The sequence below is a fragment of the Thunnus albacares genome, chromosome 23 (assembly GCF_914725855.1).
Source record: "Thunnus albacares chromosome 23, fThuAlb1.1, whole genome shotgun sequence".
Classification (NCBI taxonomy): Eukaryota; Metazoa; Chordata; class Actinopteri; order Scombriformes; family Scombridae; genus Thunnus; species Thunnus albacares.
Genome location: NC_058128.1, coordinates 9,934,344 through 9,947,543, shown reverse-complemented (window position 1 = coordinate 9,947,543; position 13,200 = coordinate 9,934,344). Strand labels below are relative to the sequence as shown.

The 13,200-nt window shown below is 39.1% G+C and overlaps 1 protein-coding gene across 1 annotated transcript; it reads left to right on the top strand.

Moving 5' to 3' along the window:
- The first annotated feature begins 24 nt into the window (after positions 1–24).
- On the top strand, positions 25–13,175 carry si:dkey-159a18.1 (sortilin). The gene is made up of 21 exons (XM_044343557.1): positions 25–504; positions 882–944; positions 1,313–1,389; positions 1,500–1,596; positions 2,329–2,496; positions 2,725–2,798; positions 3,049–3,095; positions 4,030–4,166; positions 4,363–4,446; positions 5,239–5,299; positions 6,882–7,034; positions 8,083–8,180; positions 8,282–8,381; positions 8,494–8,668; positions 8,812–9,005; positions 11,545–11,737; positions 11,924–12,040; positions 12,115–12,259; positions 12,358–12,464; positions 12,547–12,664; positions 12,790–13,175. Exons 1-21 carry the CDS (start codon positions 232–234, stop codon positions 12,802–12,804), a joined length of 2,496 nt encoding a protein of 831 aa, XP_044199492.1. The 5' UTR covers positions 25–231; the 3' UTR covers positions 12,805–13,175.
- The last annotated feature ends 25 nt before the right edge of the window (positions 13,176–13,200 follow it).

Genomic DNA, 13,200 nt, shown 5'->3' with positions numbered 1-13,200 from the left:
GAAATGCAGATCTCCCAGCAGCCCAGGTCACCTGGATGCGGGCAGAAACACCTGTTGGCGGAGGACGCAGCACTTCACACAGCACTTTTTATGTTAATGACCCGTCCAAGCACTTCCCACCCCCCACTTGCCTTTAGAGCGCAGCACTAATAACCCAGTCAGTATCGGCAAGCATCACGGTCACTGGTACTCATATTTACAGCGTGGTTCCACCTTTTTTTCGCATTGGATATGATCTGGAGACTTGTGGTCCTCAGTGGGATGTGCATCCTTCTTTATTGTTCTGTAGCATGGGGCAGAGATGGAAGAAGCCGCGGGGGGAGGACGGTGACTTTCCGCCGCACTCAGCAGGATGAGAGCCAGGGCCAAGTGCGCACACGTTCCAGGAGGGACGCCAGCACCTCCTCAGGCGCCTTTAAACCTTCTCACGGTCATCCTTTCACCTCCTGCCGGCTCTCCCTGACCCCAGCCGAGCACAAGGTTCTGGATGACAATACACATGAGGTGAGGTGTGTTTGAGTAATGTGACATTGTTCTGCATTGTTCTGTATAGTGAGTAGGCAGGAAAAATATCCATCAAACAAGATATCTGATCTTTTGAATCTTGCAGTCCTGAGTTTTTTGAAACGTGAAACTTGTCATTTTTCCTATCAGTATCTGTTATCTTTTTTTGCACAGTTTCAGGATATATAAGGCCAGATGTTTATAGGAAAATAATATAAAGTAGATGAATTATGTGACCCCAAAACTGCTTTCAGCCTGATTGTGGGACCAAATGACCTTATTACCACTAGATTAACAGGTGGAGAATTATTTGTTTTTTGACTTGATAGGTGATGTGGTCATATATGTGTGTGTGTCTCTTTCTCTCTCTCTTATAGACAGGTTTTAATGGTGATGATGGCTCCTATGTAATTCTCACATGGGTGGGCGATGGTACAGGAGTGAGTATCATAGTGCAGTATAGCACCCATCAGATCATCCTCATTCACACATCATGGTTTCTCCTTGTCTCTTTTGAATTACCTTAAAGTTTGACTCAGAAACATCCATGAATGTACAGACTTTATATGTTTTTTGCCTAATCTGAGGCATAGCATGCATGTTTCATTATTTCAACTTCACCTTTTAAGCATAAAATTATTTTAACTTTTGTAAAAATATAGATTTGGAATATATAATTTAACAGCCTACCAGAAGCTTCTTCCATACTTAAAAAAATACTGAAGTATGTCTTAAATTAACATCACAATTGTCTTATTTCCTTATTACACACATGGTAAAGGCTTAACCATGTTGTTGCACTTCCTAGGTAGTCCTGGTGCTGTCAACAATTAGTGCTCCGATTGAATCTTTCTACGATGGAGGCTCGTCACGACTTTACCGAAGGTGAGTTAGTATCTGATAAGAAATTGCAGTGTAACATTAACAGCACATCCATCCCGCTCTGTGCAGAACTCATGCAGTCTAAGCATGACCTTTCTTTCCTTTCCCATCAGTACGGATTATGGAAAGTCCTTCCATGACATCTCCCACCGCATCAATAACACCTTCATAAGGGAGGAGTTTGGAGTCAGCGTGGGACCAGGGAGCTCTGTAAGTTTATGGTTTGGCATCTGTTGACAAGATGGGACACCAAGCTTTTTTTTTTATGAGTGTCTGTACTGAGTTAGCTGTTAGACTTCCTTTTGGGGAACTGTGTTTCATCTTCTTACACAGGGAGTAGGGTGTGATGTTGCCTCACAAAAGTGTGAAGACATCTTACATATTGCTCAGTTGCGTAACAGCACCGCAGTCAAACCTCACAGTGTCATTTATTCAGACTTATACATATACACACTTTAGCACCAATAACAACATCATACAGTGAAATCTTATATAGAAGAGCTGAAATCTCATTATCTCAGTCTCTGATTGTTGTACTTTTTAAAGAACAGTTTCAGCTCAGATTGAGGAGAATGGGAGGATGATGATGACAAAAAATTAGATTTTTCTTCCTTCTCTTTTTCTATCTTATTTCCTCTTTCAGACATGTATATTTATGAACTTTGGGAAGCTAATGTTTAGGGCAAGATCAGTGTTACAAAATATAAAAGATCTCTGACATGCAAGTTGATTTCTGTTGCCAGGAATTCTGCATTGCTAAAAACAAAAGCTCCCTCCAAAAACACCTTTTGCTCCTTTATAAACTGTTTTCTTTCAACTAAATATTCCTCAATTAACATTGTGATTTTGATGTTTTCTTCACTTTAATTTGTTTGTAGCAACCTGTCACCACCCTCTCAATCACCATCTCACCATCTCAACTTCGTTTTTAATTGATTTCAGGTGATACTGACAGCTGACATACCAGTGGTTGACCATCCAGGAGGGATCATTTTCACCTCCACGGATGCCGGTGCGACCTTTAAATTTATTCAGCTGCCCTTCCACCTGGCTCAACCAATCACGTACCACTTCCTCAACCCTGATTACCTTGTGGCCCTCAGCATTGATGTGAGTCACACAGCTGACAGCTTTCTTTTTTAGTCTTTTAATTGTCACCTCCCTGCCCGTCTCTCGCACTGTTTATTCTGCTTTTTAAGGTGTGTAATATTCTGGGCTACAGGTTGTACTCGAACACAAATTTACTTGATCGACTACGCTTAGCACACACACACACACACACCAAGCACACACCTTAAAGTAAAGGTAAACATTCCCCTTTTGCTCTCTGATTTGCAGGGCAGTCTGTGGCTTTCTCTGGACTTTGGTGCTAAGTGGACAAAAGTTCATGACGGAGTGCATTCTTTCTCCTGGTGAGAATAAACACACACACCAAACACAAAAACCCCCAGTGTGCCTCAAAGAAACCACATGTTAGAGGAGCCATATTTTGTTCACCAATAATATTGTAGACTTTGCAAATACGTAAATGAAAAAAAAATCGTAATTGTACTTAAATGTAAGGCAAATTGCTTTGAATATGTTGTGTATGTTGGGTTCTGGAGAAGAAAAAAGTCATGGACATTTTTGGTGTAATGTTTTTTAACTTCCTCTTTCCATTAGGGGGAGTGGCATTGATTTGTTCTTCAGCTGCAGTCAAGTAGACACAGGTGAGAGGCTGTACAAAATGCACTTTCAGAGTACCAAAAAGCTTAAAAAAGAACACTCTTTGGTGTTTTATTAAAGAAAGCAACCCCACATGTACCTCAAATCCCAGATAAATACTAACAGAAATGTTTGTAATGTTGTTTTGCTGAATGTCATGTGAAACACGTTGTGATGCAAGACAAACTTCAGAAACTTCTTACATTAAAATGAAATCTGATCTACTCTCATCTTATCCAAAACACCATTAAAAATGATCATGGTGGTTTTCAGTTCATCTAGTGTTTTTATTGTCCCCTAAGAAAAATTCTTTGCAGCAAATCTTCATAAAAACATTAAAAAAAACAATCATAAAAAAATAATCAAACAAGAGGAAACACTAAAAAGTGTAATTACACTACACACAATGCAATAAAAAAACAGTAAAAGGTTAGGAGAGAATGAAAGGCTATGTAAGGAACTGAGAGGAAGTTTATGGTATGACGTGTGTTATTGCACATGGAATAAACAAAAATTAGAACCTGTTGTACCTAATTTTCAGAAACCTTTTGTTGATTTAAAATGCTGCTGCTCGCTGTGTCACCACCATTCACAGTGTTATCCAGCGGATTCCTGCTCCGTAAATTCCCACTTCTTGCCCTTTAAGAATGGTGTGGGAGACTACAAGTGTTATCTTTCTTAAGAGAGTAGCCATGATTCATGGCTCATCAACCACAAGCCAATGTGATGACTCATTTTCATGAAGTAGGTCAACAACAGCTATTATGTTTGAATGTATGTCAAGATGTAGGGCTAAAATGGAATCAAATCAGAGGAAAAAAATTGCAAAACAAGTTGCAAGATATTTTGTTCTGTCAAGGTACTCGAGTTGAGTGTCATGAATTTTCAATTAAGCCCACTAATATTCGTGTCACTGAGTCTTGCCTCTTGTCGCTGTAGTTGAAGCAGAGGAGAGGGGAGATTTACAGCTGAAGAGGACAAAGGATTTGGGTAAGACCTTCACCATAATCCACGAGGACATCTACAGTTTTGGCTACATCGGAGCCTTTCTCTTCTTCTCTGTGATGGAAGATACGGTGAGATGTCACACAAATCATCCTCTTCACACATAAACATACAGACAAAACAGCTCTCAAGATAAAATTGCACCCGTTATATTTTGTATCCAAATGACACTAATACTTTAACATGAGAACTTGATGCAATAGCAACACAATGCTCATTCTGTACATAAATTAGTGTGAGTATTTATGCAGTGATGTTTGCTTCCAGAGATCCCCCCGTGTCATGTATTTCTCATCAGACCAAGGAGACACCTTCAGTAAAGCACTGCTCCCTTCTGCCTCCACTGAGCAGGTGAGAAAGAGACATTATTTTTGTAGATTTTTGTATTTTTGTATTGGTTATAATAACAAAATTGATATGATTATCAATTTTTTGGTAGCGATTGAAATGTGTACCTAGCGTAGAGTATTGACAACTGACAAGTACTGAAAGCTGGCATCAAATGTCTGGTTTGATTTGTAATCTTGCTTACTTATTCTTGATCAGAAAGTTCCTTATTTTACTCAAATTTCTGCCAATTTTAGACGATTTTATCTTGGCAAAGTTCTGTGCAGGTGCTTGTGTTTAGACATTAAACATTTCAGAACTTCATATTTCCTTCAGTAAAAACGAAACAAAAAAAACAACAAACCACATTTGTATGGAAAATGTGAAAACGATACCCTGTTCTAACACAGGAAATGAGCAGATATTATTATTATCTCATGTCACATTTTGAGTCAGACCCAGTTGGGGGAAGTTTTTAAGCTCTTCCACCAAATACTTAAGTTGCAGAAACATTTTGTGATGGTTGAGACACTAAATGGCAACATTTCCTTTTACAACACCGACTGAACACACATTTGTCAGTCTGGTGAAATAGCCACCCACACACCTACAGACGCACGAACACACATTCACGCTCCCGACATCTTGCTGACAGCACAAACAACACACACACTCTCTCTCTCTCTCACGATGATTAGACAAGGTTTATGGCAAAGATTAAATTAGTCATAACAATACTTTCCCTTTTGTCGCAAATCATGATTTTCTCACCAACATGTGTTCTGTCTCCTTTGTTATGTGTGTGTGTTTCTGCAGTTTTACTCTATCCTGGATGGAGATGAGGATATGCTCTTCATGCATGTGGACAATCCAGGAGGTAACTGACCAAAACACAAAAAACACATACAAAAAAACAACACACAGACAGTTTATACCACTCCCTTTGTCCATATTTTCCACTCAGGAGACACACACACACAGGCTCACACCTACAAAAAAAAACCTACCTTAAAAAACATGCTTGACACATATTTGCAAATGTTGTGAGCACAACATGACTGAATTTATAGCTCTCTCAGCCCCTTTTGTTGTAATGGAAAAGCTCAACGGTAATGACCGGACTGGTTTCACAAGTTCTCTCTGTTGCTGACAAATCATACCTAGTGAGTGTTTGTGCATGTAAGTACAGCTGCCTGGTCTTTGTTCTTCTTTCTCTATGTCTCTCTTTCTCCCTCCCCCTTATGGTCTCATTCCCACTCTCTTTCTCAGTAATGTCCATTTCTGTTTCCTCTCACGTTATTATAACCTTTTTTTTTCCTGGCTGGTGCTCCAGTTAATCCTGTAAGGGTAAGGTGATGGGACTTTTGTGCTGTTTAGATAAATAGGGGAGATATGGGGTAGAGGGGCTTTATCTTTTGTTGGCTGGAGGGAGGGAGATTTAGGTTACACTGCAAAAGCTGACGAACATATTTTTGGATCAGGGTGTAACACAAGCACGCACACATAAACAGACACACTCAAACCAACACCTTCCTCAGCTGAGCACGTCCTTCATGGCTTTAACTGACACGTGTGTGAGCCTTACACGGTTAACAGATGGATGATGATTTACCTTTGTTATGTTAGTTTTAAAAGGGCAGAGTGGCATTACCTGTTCCCAAGTGGAGATAGTTTAAAGTGCTACACATACAGGACTGTCATCACTACATTCAACTACAGTAAACAAAAGACCATCATGAAGAGCGTCTACTCTACAATTTTACAACTTGGCTTGGTTTGGCTGGATTGCAGGGGTACAATTAATGATTATTTTCATTATGAATTAATGTGTTGATTGTTTTCTCATTTAATTGATTGGTTAACTGGTCTATAGAATGTCAGAAAATGGTGAAAAATGTTGATCACTGTAGGTAACGTCCTCAAATGTCTTCTTTTGTTCAGACCAGCAGTCCACAACCCAAAGATATTTAGTTTAGTATACTTTAGCATAGAAGACTTAATAAACCAGGAAATATTCACATCTGAGAAGCTGGAATCAGATAATTTTGACATAAAAACTCAAAATGATGAAATGATTATCAAAATAGTTGGCAAATAAGTGATTAATCTGCTGATTGTTGCAGTTCTACTGCATTGCAAGTAAAACTTTTATAGATTGTGTAACTGGCAGGTGATACCATGATGGAAAGGTCAAAAGGAAAGAACAAATCACTTCCCTTATTTTTGGTTTCTCAACTAGAAGTATGAAAACAAACATAAATGTATACTGAACAAGGAATTTGGATGACGTAACCTCATCCTGTTTGCACCAGAAACTAGAAATGAAATCTTAATTTTGAAATATACCAACTAACAACGGAAAGAGACACAACCAATCATCTGGACTGTGAGTTAATACAGCAACTATACTGAGCACTCACAGTTACTGTTTCTTCCTGTTGCCTTGTGTTTTAACCCAGACACCTTCTTTGGAACCATGTACACGTCAGATGACCGTGGTATCTTGTTCTCCAAATCACTGGAGCGCCACCTGTTTGATGGACAGAGGAAGAGCGATTTCACCAACATTACTTCACTGAGAGGAGTCTACCTCACTAACAAACTAGATGAGGGTAGGGTTTTCCACTGCTGTGTCTTGCCATCCATCTACTGAATATTTCCACACATTGTACACGTTTTTGGATGGCCTATATTGTAACAATTTTGGCACATTTTTATCTGATGCACTTGGTGTATATTGAGTTTTTTTATTGTGCTCACAATGACCTGTATAAAACTGCAACAGGCACATATCATGGCCTTGAACAAGAATCCCAAGTTGATCAGTGCCTTGCATGGTAGTTTCCTGCCACCGGTGTGTGACTGGGTCAATGAAACGCACTTTGGCGCAATATGAATGTATATAGTCCACAGTGGATTTTTCTATTCTGCTTTAACATAGTTCTTATGGAGCTCAAGTAATGTCCTTTTGACACATTAATAAAGCTGAGCTACAAGCTGATATATTAGTATTAATCTCCTGTTAGCACAGTGCTGTGCTGACAGGATGAAGATGATGTTATTTATATTGTTCTTAAACTAAATCAACACTGCATTAGTCTGTCTCTCAATACTTTTCAACTTCCCAAGCCTGTCTTTGGCACACAGCCCCAAGCCCATTTATCCCTATATTCATTTATATAAACAAGGTGACATAGTTTTAAGTTCAGTAATCTCTTAAAGCAGCTGGACTCTGTAGCTTTTAGCAAACAATACTCAAACAAGACTAAACTGCATTTGTTGGAGACTATTTTTTTGCAGTGGATTAATATGTTATTCAGAATTAACAGCAGCAAGACAGTGACTATACTGTGTGTGTTCATGAAAATGAAGAAGCATGTTATTCATTGAAAAAGGTGTAGCTCATTTGATGTGTTTTTAATTGTTTTTGGACATCAATGGAGCTATATTGCACAGAGAAATAGCTATAAAGTATAAGACTTTGGCTAAACAGACAATACTTAGTAGGATCAATTGATTGGGTCTTTTCATGTGAGTTGTTAACAAAAGGAAAAACATAGAATATCTATGTTAATAGACACCTCACCTTTCTTTACTTAATTAAAGTTACAGCACAAGAATAATGTGAATTATGGTTTTAACAATGTTCTTTTGTTACAGATGGCCGTATAAGATCTGTGATTTCCTTCAATAGAGGAGGAACGTGGAGTCAACTTAACAAACCTGAGAATGTGGAGTGTGGAGAGAAAGTAAAAAATGTGTGTGACATGTAGAAAAAAAAAAAATTGGCATTGGACATTACATTCTTCGAGTTAGTTATTGTTCAGCGAATCATTACTATGTGTCTGTTTTTCATTAGTGCAACCTTCATATTCACGGGGAACACAGTCGCAACAACCGAATCGTTCCCATGCTTCCTCTGTCTGAGCCAACTGCTATCGGTCTGGTTATCGCTCATGGTAATTATAGAGCATTTTACCCACATTTATTTCAGCACAAGACCTTTGGTTATATAGAACAAACGAGGCCAAAATTTAAACACGTGGCGTACTTTCCTCTCCTCTCCTCCAGGTACTGTGGGTGATTCTCTGTCATCGTCACAGAATCCAGATGTGTTTGTTTCCTCAGACGGGGGTTATAACTGGAGGGGGACATTGAGGGGTCCTCACCACTACAGCATATTGGACTCTGGAGGTCTCATTGTGGCTGTGGAGGCCCAGCGTGAAGGACAAGTCAAGACTATAAAGTACTGAACAGATATCTTTATACTTCATACACAGTAAAACACTTATATAATAGCAGCTATACCTATATTTGTTGCAGTTTTCTTCAAATAAAGTGTTCTGTCCTATTCACTATGTGATGTATCCTGTTATTTCTTGTCACCAGGTTTTCCACAGATGAGGGCCAGTGCTGGAAGTTCTACAACTTTACTGAACAGCCCTTCTTCTTTGCAGGCCTGGATTCCGAACCGGGCACCAAGGCCATGAATGTCAGTGTGTGGGGCTTCCGGCCCGAGGAAGATGGCCAGCCCATGTGGGTGGCTGTCACCATTGACTTCCAGAGCCTTATTACCAGAGAGTGTGAGTCAAGATACAGTAATACTGTCTGCTAACATGTGCTTTTTCTCCAGAGAGGTTTACAGGAACTTCACTTCTTAACTTTGGCACCATGTTCCTCTTTTTTCATTTCTAAAGCCTGAATCATCAAACAATTGCCAGAAAATTCTGATTCTTTGAGAATGGGGAGTTTACTGGACACTCTGACAAACTAAAAAAAAAAAAAATTTTGAAAAAAAAACTCTTTGCGTATATGAATTTTGTTTTGTATCATATTTGATACATCCGTAACAAAAACATACAGAACGCATAATTTTTTAACCCCTTAAACTCTTAGAAAAGAACATTTTTTCGATATGTACGACAATGAGATACATATTCCGTAGCTGCTACACTGAAGCTTCATCATGCAGCAATGACATTACCCAACGACAGGACTGACAGGGTGAAAGAGGAACCTCTCAGTTGGTTTGGTTCATTTTTTGGTCCATTGTTTGTTTCACAACCTCTTTATTTTGCATTGTGGTAAGCATGAAAACAATTTCTGCCCTTGTTCAGACAAAGATGGACTGGACATTTCCCGCAGTAGTTGCTTGTGCAGTGCTTGCATCTCTGTTGGGTTGCCCACATTGAGAAATGGTCAGTCATGCTTTCTCACATCAGGTTTCACACTAGAGGTTGGCCTTTTGTGGGGAGGTGTTGCTTCTGGAGAAGATAGTGGTCTGCCACACTTGATTTTGCCCTTTCATGCACTTGTAAGTGAGGTGCTAACAGCAGCCTGAAACCTTCACAGGGCCATGGGTTTCTGCCTGGGCTGCAGTTTTTTCTGGTCTCTTCTGTAGAGGTTCCATGCATTGATTACTGCCACCATGACAATGTGCCACCACATGTGCATTTACCATCTTCAGGGTCTGAAGTTGAACTTGTGAAGTGCAGATAGCTTATCAAGACGGTGACATCCTTCCATGAACTTGTATGTTTCTGACACATTCATCTTGCAAGTCTTCCTCATCACTACCATCTGAATTTCTCTCAGTACACACTGCAGTAGGAGTCCATTCCTCTTCATCGTCATCATCTTCTCCTAACTGCTCCATGTCGCTTGAATCACCATCCGTAATCATCTTCAGGACATCCTCAACACTGTGCTTTTTTTTTAAACCATCTAATGGTATAATCTATTGTGTATTTCTTCTCTGAATTGGTCAGTTTTTAGTGAAAATCAATGAGCAAAAGACAATAATTAGTAAGTGAGCCTTGGCAACATCCAACTGGTCATCGATCATCGTGATCATCGTCATTTATAAAAAATACAATATAGGCTACAAATATCTCAATTTATACTCTAAATATATCTAATTATGTCATTTAAACCTTTAATTAGTTTCCTTAAATCATCAAAAGAGTGTATGTTGCTTTATGGTATGCATAATGCATTAAATGCAATAAAATGACAATTGATGGATTTACAGATAAATTACCTTATATACCTGCTGTATCTAATAAGTTACAAAATATTAAGTAATTATTTGTTGCATCAATCCAGTAAGTATTCCTTTTGAAATATCAGTAACAATTTTAATGTTTTCTTACCTTAACTTTTTTTCAAAACTGGCAAAATTATCCATGCAAAACCACACATGGGTCTCAATTGTAGGTCTTTTGTTGCATACCTTTTGCACCCTGGTGGATTATCTGGGAACTGCATCTATCTGATTTTTTATACATCAGGTTTTTCAGGGGGAAAATCACAAAAAAAAGACAAAAAATTCCCACTGATGATGTGGAGTTCTCAAAAACTCATGTATCAAATGTGACTCATTTGAACTTTGGACATATGACTCAGCCAAAAAACATCCATTGTAGCAAACTATTGTGTCATATTTTGGCTTTTTGCTCTTCTGCGTGTATTGTGGTCCTTGACTTTTCTTCTTTCATTTTCTTAAAACTTATTTCTCTCAACCAGCGTGTTACTGTTAGTCATGGGATCTGCCCTCAGAATCTGATAACAGTTGGTTTGCTGTTTGATCACTGTGAATCAAATCTGATCAAACAACACCCACATAGTCCTGATTAGCTGGATTTTGGAGAGTTAAACTCTAAGTAAATAGTGTGTTGTTGTAAATAGTGTGAGTGTTCTTTTAGTTTCACTTTTTAATTTACTTACTTATAGAGAAAGTAAAAGATTTGAAGCCAAGTTCTCAGGAGCGTTAATATTTCTCCTGCTCTGTCTTGCTGTTGCAGGTTTGCAACAGTTATATTGTTTTGTGTTTGTAGTAGTAATCCTTGTTGTGAAATGACAGCACAGTTTTTACAGCACTGTTAGCAACACCTACAGTAAATGTTTTGGGAACTTGGATTTAGTATCATCTCATTGCAGGGCTGAAGAGTTAGCTCCAGGAATTTCTTGAAAAATTGTGTGGAGAGGAAAGGAAACAAAAGCAAAACCCCTGACAGTGGCAACACTTTTAATAGAAAATATGTATGTTAACCATTGAAGAAACCTATTAGGGGTGCATTGTTTGAAATGATTGTCAATGATTGTCATGATCTGATTCCTCAGGTAATGACGAGGACTATGAAGAGTGGTTGGCTCACTCAACGGACAGAGGAGACTCAGAGAGAGATGGATGTGTCCTGGGTGTCAAGGAGACTTACAGGAGGCTAAAGAAACAATCCGTATGCAGAAATGGTCGAGGCCATGTGGTGAGGAAGAAGCAAAGCCCCTGCCTGTGCACCAGAGAAGATTATTTATGGTTGGTCAATTTCTTTGTGACGTACTATAAGAGCTGCACAGATACCGTATCAAATTGTAAAACCTGTTGGCCTCTTAACAAGACTATTCAGAACACAAGCTTGCATGGGGACATGTTTTGGTCTTTGCAACTAAGACAGCATCGATAATATCCCCTTGCAAAAACCTTATCTGTTCTTCTCAACAGTGACTATGATTATTATCGTCACGTGAACACTTCAGAGTGTGTGAGACAACCCAGCTCTGCAAATAAAACCTTGGAGATCTGTCTGAACGGAGAGGAAGATGAGCTCCTGACAACAGGGTAATGGTCACTTCTTTTTAAAATGAGCAGACATGCATCCTGCACACTTCACTGACTATGTGCACTGTTTGTAGGTACCGTAAGGTCCCGAGCGATAGGTGTGAGGGGGGATTCACTCCTCAGATGGCAGAACAGACAGTCATCAGACCCTGTGGTGTTAAACCCAGCCCTGGTCCACCTGCCAGATCCAGGTCTCCAGTCACACACTTTGACACACCGGTCAGTAGGTTTGCTGTTCTAATCTTTGTGTGTTTTCACCTTCAATTGTTCATGCTCAAGTTTTTAGGAAGATAACAGCTGCTGCATGTATTTTCCAGCGAGAGAGGCTGGTGTTGATACTGGTGTGTACAGGGGCAGGAGTGATCGTCCTGGTAGCTATCATTTCCGCCATCCTTGCTGTCAGGAGAGTGGTTTATAGAGACAGGTGAGCTAGACACAAGCCTGTAACGCATGTACAACATCATGAAGCATATGAGCTGACCATAGTTTCTTGTCTCCCTCTGCAGGACACCAGTGTATCGTTTCTCCAACCTCCAGATTCAGGATGACGACAACTGCATCACAGCTGATCTTGAAAGCGCAACCAGCAGCAATGGCACGGCATGTCAGCAGGACTCAGATGATGTAAGAGTAACTAGCATTCAGATCACCTTATAAATTGTTTTGTATTGTTTTTAGCTCATAAAATCTTCCAGATGGTGTGATTCTCCCATGTAATCATGACACTTTTTTATCCTTTTTTTTGACAGGATCTTATTGGATGACACACACATTTTAGATTGAAACCAGAGCCGTGCTGAAAAGACTGCCAATTACGTTTTGTTGGACCTGATATTTTAATGCGAGCACCCTCCATGCCAGGTTTTGTGGTTTTGAATGACATGCATGAAAAGGTTAAATGTCTTTATTTATTGAGCCAACTTCATTTCATTACTTTAATTTGTTCAGTCTTTGATTTGTACAGTATTTTTTTTTAACTTCAATAGTGTAAGGCAGTGAATACTTTCTTGATTTTATTCGCATCACATTTTTACTTCTGTTCAATGTGAAAACAAACATGACAATCCTGAAAATGTGCATTTGTAAGAAATAATAATGATAATAATAAATACTGCTGCCTATTATTTTGTGCCAATACTGTTGATGTTACATTTTAAAAT

Coding starts and splice junctions, on each gene's coding strand:
- si:dkey-159a18.1 (XM_044343557.1), top strand. CDS start 232: ATGATCTGGAGACTTGTGGTCCTCAGTGGGATGTGCATCCTTCTTTAT. Junction 505..881: donor TGGATGACAATACACATGAG/GTGAGGTGTGTT, acceptor TCTCTCTTATAG/ACAGGTTTTAATGGTGATGA. Junction 7,035..8,082: donor CACTAACAAACTAGATGAGG/GTAGGGTTTTCC, acceptor CTTTTGTTACAG/ATGGCCGTATAAGATCTGTG.